The sequence below is a fragment of the Populus trichocarpa genome, chromosome 4, assembly GCF_000002775.5.
Source record: "Populus trichocarpa isolate Nisqually-1 chromosome 4, P.trichocarpa_v4.1, whole genome shotgun sequence".
Classification (NCBI taxonomy): Eukaryota; Viridiplantae; Streptophyta; class Magnoliopsida; order Malpighiales; family Salicaceae; genus Populus; species Populus trichocarpa.
In genome coordinates, this window is record NC_037288.2 from 16,351,859 (window position 1) to 16,364,578 (window position 12,720).

Genomic DNA, 12,720 nt, shown 5'->3' on the forward strand with positions numbered 1-12,720 from the left:
TGAAGAGTATCTGGGACATTTATATCCAACACATGATGTATGGGCATTTCTTGCAGCAGTCACAATCCGATTTAAAGAACCGGGCCAAGAAAATTCATGGTTTTATTACCACCCACACCAATGGATCCATTCTGTTTGTTTTGCATGCAAAACGGATGGTAAAATTATGTTTTATAAGATAATTTTTTTAAAATTGTTGTATTATTTTAAATTTTTTAACTAACAATAGCTTTATTTTGTAGGCTATGGTGCTTATGCACGATCCAAGATCAATTGAGCTATTTGTTGAAACCCGCATGCAGAAGGAGAACTATCAAAACAGGGTGCCACAGCTTGTGGATAACCAAATCTAAAAGTTCGTGATAAGTTGGATTTCAACAAAAAAAATTTAAGTTATTATTTTTTTTATTTGTTGACTTGTTTTTTTTTTCAAGAAACATATAACACCTGATTGTAAGAGAGATACATGGGCGATCCTTCAACCTATCCAAAACGCAAGTTGGAGGTTGGATGTACCAGTGGACATGATAGAAATCGATTTTATTGTATCTCCAACACTACGTTCGAGGATATGTGGGGTGTTGGGACCTCACAATCGGGATCGAGCCATCCATCTTCGGTTGTCCATGTGATTGTACAAGAACAAGTTCAAGCTGAGACAACCCAACTTAGTGCTAAGATTGCCTAACTTAGAGTTGAGATGGTCAAATTGAGAGATAAAGTGAATGTCCTCGAGCAGCTATTGGCAACATTCATAGTACTTGTGGTCAACTTCATCGTCCCCTGGTTCCGGTTAAGATCTGTTTCCTCCTCCAGCTTCGTTCCACTAGATAGATAAATTGTGTTAATAATATTTGTTTAAATTAATAATAGAATTTGGGATTTTTATTTTATTTTAATTCATTTTTTAATTTTTTAATTTTATTATTTATTTTAATTTGTGAGGAGAGAGAAGAAAGTCATCGTTGATGACCTGAATGTGCCACCATTGCCGCCCAAAGGTGACGAGTGTCTCACTTTCCTTTGACAACAAGTGTGGCCCACTTGGGTCACTATTATCTTTCTTGATATCGTTGAATTCATCTTGTCAAGTTATTTCTAATGGTACTAGTAGTGTCATAAACGGAGCTTTAATGTGTTTTTGGTGTCTTGATCTCTCTCCTCTTTCCTAACAAATTACAATAAAGAGAGATAAGAGAGAAAAAAAGACTTTAAAAGCATAATAAAGCTCTAATTATGACATATTGGGTACCATCGAGAAGATTTCGACAAGATGAATCTAAGAACACCAAGAAAGCTCACCAACAATAACCCAAAGGGGTCACACTTGCTGTTAAAAGCAAGTAAGCCACTCACCACCTTTGGATGACAATTGTGACCCACTTAAGCCACCGTTGGTAACTATTCTTAGTGTCATTGGATTTGTATCATCGAGATATTTCTAATGGTGTCGATGGTATCGTAATCGGAGCTTCATGTGCATCTAGGGTCTCTTTCTTTATTTTATTTTTCTGTCTCCTCTCTCCTCATGGGCATCTCATTTCATAATTTCTTTTAAATGTCGTGATTTTGAATATGAACAATCAAGAATGTCATATTTCCTAACCATAACATGTATAAATTGTGTTATTCTCTAATTTTTCTTTTGGAACAATATTATTTCATCAATATTAAAAAAGATGCTAATAACTAAAAACAACTTGAATTATGGTCTCCTGTTTTGAAATATCACTCCTAGATTAGTGGTTATGGTCTCCTGTTTTGAAATATCACTCCTAGATTAGTGGTGATTAATAGTCATGTAAGACGTTGACGGGTGATGCTTAATACCAATGTAAGACATTTCTTAATTATAAATTATAAAAGGAATTACTTAAGTCCTAAAAAATCCATGTAACTTATGAATAAGGCTTATGTGTTATATAATCGGTTAATCACATGATCCTTGCAATTTGATTCATTATCTTTAGTCAATGTGGTTGATAACTTGATGTGGAAAGGTAATGTGGTTGGTAGTTATTGTCTGGTTAGCCAAGGTGGTTAATAGATGGTAGGCCAAATACCTGTAAAATGTCTCTTATGGTAGACAATTCTCAAATTCTTAAGTAAGTATATTGATAGTGAGAGAGTGTGTGCAATGATATTCTAGAGAGATAGACTCTAAAAATATACATGCAGTGGAGAATGAAGATTGTGAACCTTGAACATAAAGGATTAATGAGATATTTATAGCTCATGAGTTTTGTCCTTTTATAAAGAGAAAATGTTGGAAAATCATTTCACCCCTATAAATTAAGATTTATATTCCACTCAAAAAAAATATATACTGAGTCAATATAAAAATATCGACCCACATGGGGTCCCTAAACACTCGAGAGAGAGTGTTGGGTTCAAGTGAGTTGCTTGAGCCCGTTAGGGGCGGAAAATGGGTCTAAGCATATTACCTAAGCTCATGGTGTGTGTGTGTGTGTATATCAGAATAGAATATTTTATTTTAATTGATGAATAAAAAATATAAGAAATAATATTCAATATCTTCATGAAAAAACAACAAGTTTTCCAAGTTTTTAAATAATAGTGCATATTTAATGGCATAATTATAATTATGAAACAAAATAACAAACAGTTTACCATTTCAAGATGACATGTTATCAAGTAAATTACTGCAAGTAAAATTATTAGAGGATTGTTCATCATTTAAATAAAACATAAATTGGAATAAAAAGGTACAAAGAAATTTAAAAAAAAAAGAAAAAAAAAAAACTAGACCATACCCCACACACCCCCGTACTTCCTGAACTCTCTCTTTCACAACCACCAAGATTTTGGCACGTGTTAGGTCCAGCTAGCGTTTATTTTGATATCCACCTGATGTTCCCTTCCATGACATGACGTCACAGAATCAAAGACTTTGCGGACCCCAATGCTCTCGAAGGTTCCCCATCTGCTTGCTGTCCGTAGGATGTGACTATTTGTGTGCCGTCTGATCCAGAGGTTTGATTTAGAAAGATCCCAACAGCTCTAATATATGGGCTGTAATGCACCGTCGTCACCCTCGGCAGTTCTGGTCCCACTGTTTGCATTCGCAGCACATGGGAGTGGCGCCGCCTAAAGCTGATTCGCCACTAAAATTGGCTTCATGAACACGACAAATAACAGAAACTACCACATAATCCTGAGGGATACAAAAATTGCTAAGAAATAATATCTGAAAATCGTAGATAATATAATTATCTCTAGAACGCAATCGAGTCCTCTTCGAAAGACACGTGGAGGATTATTTAGACTAATGAATTAATTTACATCACTGAACAAAAAATCATGAAAGCATTAATTTACACATGGCAGATAAGCAAAGTACCTCCTTTTTAATATTATCTTTTTTCAACAAATAAATCAAATATATATTGATTTTGCTAATTAATACGATTAATATAACTTAAAATAATATCCTCAGAGTTCCTCGGCCCTTTGAGCCGGGAAGAAAATCTGCCCCCATTAACATAGTCTTATAATTGAATGAGAAAAGTTTCCTTAATTGTAACATATTTCCTAAATTGTTCTGAAAATATAAATTTAGTAAGTAAATGTTTTCATATTATATAGTTTTAGTGGATTTAATCTATCCATATATATAATGGGAACAAAATAAAAATGCGACAACGTTATAGCTTCATTGTCAAAGTCACTAGCTATTGTTCTCGATTGATGGAACAAACACTCTCGAGTGATCTTGATCACCAACCAGATGATTTGATTGCAAAGATTTCCAGTCACAGAGTAATGGTGTTATAAATTTGTTCTTCAAACATTATTAGTTTAAATATCACAAATCTTAAAATTATTCGTGATTTATCTAATTATTAATTTCAAGATCTTGAAGATTAGTCGAGATACGAGACTTATCTAATTATTAATTTCAAGATCTTGAAGATTAGTCGAGATACGCGTAAGCTGACTCAAACACCCATAATTACTAGGAAAAAAAAAATTTATTTGTCATTGCTATTACAATTTTAGTGAATGTGAGTTGAGATTTTAATTTTTTATGTTTTTTTAATAGTTTTGATAGGTCAAGATTATAAAAATAAATGTTTTTTATATGAAAATAACTTTTTCAATTAAAAAAAAATACACCAACGCTTTATTTGTTATCAGCTATAATTTCGCAGCTCTTTTGCTAAATCTTTTGCCTAGCGTGAGAACATATTAACGATATTTAAAATTAACAATTTAATATTAATCTTCAAATGAAAAGTCTTTAAGAATACCAAGTATTTTCAATCATTCTAGTTTACACGTTGACAATAGTCTACATGTCAGATAAAAAAAAAATTGACCATAATAAAATAATAAGATGGTAAAAAATGATTTAGTATTATTATTAAATCTACCCTAAATAATTAATTTTAAAACTTGTCGATTCTATTTTTTATTTAACTTGGATTTAAAATTAAATTTTATATATAAAAATTATCCAGATATAACCAAATCAACTTGACTAATCCCAAAAACAACTCGATCGACTTATAAAAAAAATATAAGTATAAAATTAAAAAGAAAAAAAGATGAAATGGTTAGAAAAAACTCTTATCCTAAAATTAAAACTAAACTTTGTGAGAGTTATTTCAATATAATACAATTGACTTGGTCGGTTTAAAGACAATTTAATAATTATTAAAAAGATTTTTAGCTTCATTTTATTTATTTTTTTAACTCGTGTTTATTTATTTTCTTATAAAATAAGAAGTATTTAATCATACTATTATAATAGATAAATATATTAAAAAAGTATATAATTGAGTAAATCTGGATGGATGAGATGGGTTACGGTAGTACTTTAAAATTTGCAGTACAGTATTTAAGCAACAATACAATATTAAACTTTTTGTTATGATAGGCCAAATAAATTTGTATTATTGTGATTTTGTTATATACTTTTCTTATCTATTTTCTTAATATAAATAATAATATACGTAAGCTTCAATGGACCTTAGCATTTTAATTGTGTCCAGCGCTTTTAAAAACCCTGACCAGCCTCCTCCTGGCCAACATGAATTAGGCACCGTTACCGTCTTTTCCAGGAATGGTATGTTCTTTGGTTTGGAGACACGTAATTCTTTTATAGGTATGTTCTTTTCTCCACGCACCATTAATTAATATAAGCATCTAACTATTATTCAAAATTTAAAACGCTGTGGAGGTGAACATTTTGCGGTCAACGCTCTTCATTCACTTATAAAATATTTATAGAATATTGTGGATGATTTTATTTATTTTTTAAAAAATTATTTTGGTTCTTAAAATTTTATTTTGGACATTTTAATTATAATTGAAGGCCAATTGATTTGGATTTATTAGACAATGGTGAAATTAGAAGAATAAAAACCAAAATTAAAAAGACGTCACGCATGTATGGTGTGCCAGAAATTTTAGAAAATATACATTTTGGTCCTCTAACTTTAAAAATAATAAAAATTATATAATTTTGATGCCTCAATTATTTTTAAATTTTGTTTTAGTACAAAAGTTTATTTTTGTTTTTTTAGTTCTCGGTTGAGAGAGGAGAAAGAGAGGTCGTGAAAGAGAAAAATATCGTTGACACTGATTTACACCACCAAAACAGTCGATATTTGTGTTAAATAATTCCATTTGATGAAGGGAGTTCATATTAGGTGTTTTTTTTTTTAATCTTTAAAGTTTGTGAAAAAATATATTTGAGTTCAATTTGATTTATGGTTTCGGGTTGATTTCAGCTTTTTAGACGGTTTTTTTAATTCATAGATAGGTTTATCACAATTTCTAAGGTGTTTTTGGTCAAAAATAGGTTGAAAAACAGATTTTTGGATAGAAAAAAAACATAAACCTTAATTTTTTAGACAAATCAAACGATGCACCGTCTAATTTTTTTATCAACAAAAATTAGAGCAGACAACCACCACTAGTTGCAATTAAAAAAGGGGAGGGGGTAGTCATGTGGACCTATCAGAGCAAGCCCACAATTGGGCTCTAATAAAATAAATCAGGCGGGCTAGCTTGATTTACTAGACTTAATAATGCTTGACCTTTAAATTTTTATTCTAAATTACTTTTTTGTTCTAATTCTTTTTTAAAAATATTAATGCTTTTTTATATGGTTTTTTCTTTAATTGTTTTTTTATATTTAGATTAATACTCCTTCTCTTTTTCATTTTATTTAGAGAGTCTCTTTTAAATGATAACTATTTTTTTTGTTACACATTTAAATTTTGAAGAGTTTTTATGATTCATCTATAATTTTTTTTTTATCTTTTGCATAGATGAAATTTAATTTTAAAAATAAAATAAATTATTTTCGAATAATATTTCTAAAATAAATGGCAACTATTTCTCTTCTATTGTATTCAATCAATTTAATTTGTGTTTCTATTTCTATTATTTTTTGCTTGAATAAAAAAATTATTTTTATAAACAAATTTAGGAAACACAATTGGATAAATATATCAGTTTACGAGATTAAATATCTTGATGTATTTCTGTCTGTCAGTTTTTTTATTTTTATTTATGGTTTATGGTTTTTTTATTTATTAACACACATAATTCTTGATTTATTTGATTATATGTATGCACAAATTTTTTTATTTTCACTTAAATTATTTTTAACTATAAAAACATGTTGAAAAAAATATTTAACTCGTGACAAAGCATTAATTCAAGAAACAAGATTTTCCCTTTTTTTTAAAAAAAAAAACCCTAGGTTTAGCTATTCAATTTTGTCGTTCTAATTAAACAGGAAACTTTAACTGTGAGCCAACAAAAAACGTAGCTGCTTCTGGTCCTGGACGATCAAGATCAGACCATTTAGTATTCCTAAAATGTCCATGGAATGATTAATTTCTAGTAAACTAATACAAAGTCAATAGTAACTTGTTCGATGCTGATACTGCAACCTGCGATAAGTATAAATCTTAACAAACTAATCTGGCCAATCCCTTAATAACAAGTTGCCAAAATCTCCCACCAACACTGCTGTTTTGTCTCCATCAACTTCCCCCTTCCTCTATATAATCACCACCACTCGCATCGATCACATAACATTCTCAACCAACCTAGCAGCATCCAACACACAGAGAGAAACAGAGGAAGAGGCTACTTTTTTTCTTTAATTTTAGGAGAGAGAGGTACATTTGCATGGAGATTGCTTCAATTCTAGCTTACGTATGCTTCTTCCTCTCTAGTCTTCTTTCTTATCCTCTCTTGAAGAAGAAGAATAGGATACCTAAACAAAGAGCTAAGCTTCCTCCAGGTTCAATGGGATGGCCATATGTAGGCGAAACTCTTCAACTTTATACTCAAGACCCAAATGTCTTCTTTGCTACAAAGCAAAAAAGGTTCTAGTAATTACCATATGAACTTAATTTCCTTTCTCAGGATTCCCCTTTGCATGGATTTGAACTTCTGCAAAGCCAGTCTTGTTATTTTTCTTTACTTTTTTCAGGCATGGAGAAGTATTCAAGAGCCACATACTTGGCTGTCCTTGTGTTATGCTAGCTAGCCCTGAGGGTGCAAGATTTGTGCTGGTGACTCATGCTCACCTGTTCAAGCCTACATACCCCAAAAGCAAAGAGAAGATGATCGGCCCTTCAGCTCTCTTTTTTCACCAAGGAGATTACCACAGTCTTCTAAGGAAGTTGGTTCAGAGTTCTTTATCCCCAGACAAGATCCGGAAACTAATTCCCAGTATGGAATCCGTAGCCATCTCTGCCTTGGAATCATGGTCCAGTGGGCATATCATCAACACATATCATGAAATGAAGAAGGTTTGCTCCAAAAAAAGTAAACTAATATTTTTTTTCACAAGTAAATAAAATATTATTTCTTAACCAAACAAAATAGAGTACTTAGCTTATGACTAGCTCTTTAGCGTACATATGTAAGGCTCAAGCTACTTAAATGCAGTTTTGACTTGTCTATTATTTAAGAAAATGGGGTTGTGATCTTATGGTCTCATTCCTCCTCCCTTTTACTGCAATGGATTGGTTCCTAATTAGAATTTTGTTGTTGTGTTCTTCTTTGAGTTTCTGATCACTGGGTCCTCAAATTTATGTTTACATCAGGATTCTCTGGTTAGTGATTTTTTTCCTTTTCCTTTGGTCCTCCACACAGTTTTCTTTTGATGTCGGCATTCTTTCTATCTTTGGTCACCTGGACAGCAACCATAGAGAGATGCTGAGTGACAACTACCACATAGTAGATAAGGGTTACAATTCATTTCCAACAAAAATTCCAGGAACTGCTTACCACAAAGCTCTTTTGGTAAGAAATGTCCTGTCCATCATCCATCCATGTATGTCAATAGTAGCCGCATAAGAATTTGAATCTGACTTCTTTTTATTTCTTTATGGTTATCAAAGGCAAGGAAAAGGCTTAATCAGATATTAAGTGAGATAATTTGTGAGAGAAAAGAGAAAAGACTACTAGAGAAGGATTTCCTGGGCCATCTTCTGAACTTCAAAAATGAGAAGGGAGAGATTTTAACTGAAGATCAAATTGCTGACAACATTATAGGAGTACTTTTTGCTGCCCAGGACACAACAGCTAGTGTTCTGACATGGATTCTGAAATACCTCCATGATGACCAGAGACTCCTAGAAGCTGTTAAGGTGAGAAATCCCTAGAAAAATCTCATTTATTGTTTGTAAGTTAGTTCTTGAAATAAATCGAGTAACTGTGAATACATTCCAGGCAGAACAAATGGAGATATATGAAGCGAATGGAAGAGGAAAGAAGCCTCTAACATGGGCACAGACAAGAAACATGCCACTTACATATAGGGTAAATTAACTGTTTGCATTCAAGATATTCTTATCGCTGAAGTTTGCTTAATTAAGAAAGAAATGAGTAATTATATGGAATCTACAGGTTATATTAGAGAGCTTGAGGATGGCGAGCATCATATCATTCACATTCAGGGAAGCAGTAGTTGATGTTGAATACAATGGTGAGGACTCGAGCAAGAACTTCTCTGTGATGATAATGGTATTTAAAAGCTATATTCTTATAAAACAGAGAATTTATCACTGCTATATATATATATAGGATACCTAATACCAAAGGGCTGGAAGGTGTTGCCAATGTTCAGGAACATTCATCACAATCCAGAATTCTTTCCTGATCCTCACATCTTTGACCCGTCAAGGTTTGAGGTATGTGATAAAAACAAAATAAGAAAGAAATCTTCATTAAAAATTAGCTGTAAGCAAATTTTACTTTCTTTTGTCTTGGTTGCGGCGGATGCAGGTTGCTCCAAAACCCAACACTTTCATGCCATTTGGAAATGGCGTGCATGCTTGCCCTGGCAATGAGATCGCCAAGCTGGAGATACTCATCTTGATCCATCATATAGTGACCAAATTCAGGTACAGTTTCATGGACAGACAAAATCCCATTTTATTGCCAAGTTTGGCCGTCTCTTGGTGACCAGTTAGCTCGCTGAAATCTGAGATCTTGTGAGCAAAATTGATAAAATTCTTTTTTGCAGGTGGGAAGTGGTGGGATCACAAAATGGGATTCAATATGGCCCATTTCCGGTGCCCCGGCAAGGACTCCCGGCCAGATTTTGGAGATAACGTACCCTTAAGTTCAAGATGCCTTCTCTCATTCACAGAATTTTCTACCCTCCTAACCCAACCCTCTAGATTTTACATGGGGTCCCTATCTCTTAACTACTAGATATTTTACCCTAATATTTCTCATGCTGCTTCTCGTGAGGAAGAGTCTTTATGGGAATTGTCCCAATTATCCCATTGTCAATCTATGGCCTGTGTAAATTGAATTAATGAATGATTCTCGCATTTTGATAGCTTGATGTTCTAATTACCAGAACTAATAATTATCAATGCAGCTCAAAGATCTGGGTCAGTTTATCTGTTTAAACAAACCATGAACCGATTTGATATATTTTTTTAATCGTTTAGCTAAGAAACTTAGTGTCATGATTTAGTGTTTAACACGTGAGAGTAATAAGAAGGTTACGGCTCCAGACGAGGGAGAGTGTTTTATTAATTTTGAGGAGACAATCATCTATCCCTCTTTTTCTTCAAAAAAGAAGAAGAAGAAGAAGGTGCAGACAAAAAAACTAAGCTCCCGAGCCCACGCATATGGGCTTTGCAGTGACAGGTCCTTTGGGTTTTGTACTGACAATTTGAGTTTTTTTTATATTTTTTATTTTAGGTTATTTTTATTTTTTATTTGGGTTTTCCATATGTTATGAGATTCTAATATAATTTATTTTTTAAAGTTTTTTTTATTTGAAAATATATTAAAATAATTTTTTATTGATATTATATATCAAAATAATTTAAAAATATAAAAAATTAATTAATTTAAAAAACATTTTAAAAAAATACGATACAGCCACGTTAACAAACAATATCTGAGGATTTGTTTGACTTTCCTGTGATTACAAGTTAAAACACTTTTTAGCTGATTAGAGAGAGAGAGAGAGATGCATGTTTCTTTTTAAATCAATTTTTACATGCTTTTTATACGATAACATTTTTTCTCATTTCCATAGTGAAACACAACGTGATTGAGCAGGGTCCTAGTTTAATTGCAAACATGATTAATAAACACGATTCAAGATTTGGGTTTTGGGTTTATTCAGTCAGCTTATAAATTTTATGATAGGATCGTAAATTAACAAGTTAATTTAGATGTAATTTAAAATAATATTATTTTAATTTTAAAAAATAAAATCAAATATGCAAGAATAAAATAAAATAAAATAATAAAAACAACATCATTTTATAAAAAAAAAATTATAAAACTCGGATAAGATTTTAATCCGAGTAACCATAAGAGAAATTTTATATTATGATGAAGAAATGCAATTGTTAATATTATGTGAAATTGAGGATATGTGGTGTGAATTGTTGTAACGATGTAATTTGTGATTGAATGATATTTATAAATATGAAATAAAATTTGAAGAATTAATGTAATGGATTAAAATTGTGTTCAATGGCTTGTATATAAACGTAAATGGAAGGGAAAAAATTAGAGTTCTAAAAAAAAATAGAGGAGAAAGAATATGTTACTTGGATTGGTTGACTTGTTCTAGGTTTTTTTTTAAATAAATAAAAACGTAAAGAATCAAAGAGAAAATTTCACTCCCTTTATAAATAAGGAATTCAACTAAGCATATGTTTGAATATTAAATTTGGTTAAATTAAGAGATACGTAAATAATATTGAGTTATGTTGATTTTTAATTTGAATTTTGAATGAAAAAGAAAACAATTATAAACAATATAAATGATAATAACGACATATGAATGAGTGAAAATTTAAATTTTATATGGAAGATGAAGTTGATCCTTATGGTAAATGAATGATTAGTGATTTATTAATTTTAATGGTACAAGAGAAGTTGCGGAATCCAATCAATAATAAGGGACTGCATTACTTACACAAGCATCAGGTAGGTGCTTGTCACTTTCTAGGAATTTAGTAGTGATTTGATCATTAATGAATTGTTAAATAAAAAAGATATGAGCAGTGAATTGTTGAAAGTAATCCCTGGTTAATAGGATTAGTGTCTTGCTTACTGGATGGATTTAGAAACTAATCCCTAGTTAATGAGATTAGTGCCCTGGTTATTAGACGGATGAAGAAACTAATGCTTGGTTAATGAGATTGGTATTTTGTTTACTAGGTAAAATGAGAAGATAAATCTCTGGTTAATGGGATTAGTCCTCTTGCTACTGGGCGGATTGAGAAAACTAATTTCTTGGATTATAAGATTTATGACCTAGATATGAGGTTAAAGTCTCGTTGAACGAGCAATTAAAGAAACTAAATCCTGGAATGATAGGTTAGTACATGAAGTGTTGAGCAATTTAAAGAATTTAAATAATTTAGTGATAAAATAGATGGAGAAATGAATTAATGATGGATTCTGTCATGTTTGAAGTTTTTGTTATGAATGGTATTGAAGAAAAAGGATTATATGAATACTTGAGTATATACATGTGTAGGCCATAAAAATAAATCATCATTGATTGTAACGCAGATTTTACCTAATAAAATTATGTAATAAATTTTCAGATACCTCATCTCATTGTGTTGATTAGAATGACAACAGATTTATGTCTTTTGCTTAATTATATGATGTAATCATGGAACAAACAAATATTTTATTTTAATATAATTTTGTAAATTAATCGTACTTACTTATCGAATATAATTAAGGATCATGTACCTAAAAATATGAATCACATTTGAATATTGTGATTCATATTTTTGTAAATCTTTTTTTTTTCACTGTTTAAGTATTATTTTTCATTAGTTGTTATAGTAAAAATTGTTATTTCTTTATTTAATTGAATGAATATCATAGACAATGAGATATTGATGTGATGAATGAATTGAGATATTCTCGCATGAGATGACAAGTATCATATTGATTGATATCGGTTATGATGTTGTTGAGTCGATAACTTGATATTGATAATATAGAGGAAACTCTACTAAAATTTAATAAAATTATATTAAAAAAATTAGAGTCATTACATAAATAACTTTATGGAGTTGGACTAATCAGTCTTATCTAGAAAGTTAATTAGGTTGTGTATTAATACGTTAAGCCATCCAAGTTTAATGGAGTTAATCCCTTAGCAAAACTAAATTTAATAACTAAATTTTCAAGCATCTCATTTCCTTTTTGCCAAATTATAGTGGC

At 31.0% G+C, this 12,720-nt stretch overlaps 1 protein-coding gene across 1 annotated transcript; it reads left to right on the forward strand.

The window, feature by feature from the left end:
* The first annotated feature begins 6,903 nt into the window (after positions 1 to 6,903).
* On the forward strand, positions 6,904 to 9,841 carry LOC18097786 (abscisic acid 8'-hydroxylase 4). Its single transcript, XM_006384347.3, has 9 exons — positions 6,904 to 7,370; positions 7,478 to 7,799; positions 8,146 to 8,295; positions 8,394 to 8,642; positions 8,725 to 8,814; positions 8,902 to 8,980; positions 9,079 to 9,185; positions 9,280 to 9,398; positions 9,521 to 9,841. The coding sequence occupies exons 1-9, from the start codon at positions 7,171 to 7,173 to the stop codon at positions 9,606 to 9,608; spliced, it is 1,404 nt and encodes a 467-aa protein (XP_006384409.1). The 5' UTR covers positions 6,904 to 7,170; the 3' UTR covers positions 9,609 to 9,841.
* Positions 9,842 to 12,720: the final 2,879 nt, after the last annotated feature.

Excerpts from the sequence above, each read along its gene's own strand:
- LOC18097786 (XM_006384347.3), top strand. The coding sequence starts at position 7,171 with ATGGAGATTGCTTCAATTCTAGCTTACGTATGCTTCTTCCTCTCTAGT. Across the intron at positions 8,815-8,901 it reads ACATGCCACTTACATATAGG|GTTATATTAGAGAGCTTGAG; the intron begins GTAAATTAACTG and ends TGGAATCTACAG. Across the intron at positions 9,186-9,279 it reads TTGACCCGTCAAGGTTTGAG|GTTGCTCCAAAACCCAACAC; the intron begins GTATGTGATAAA and ends CGGCGGATGCAG.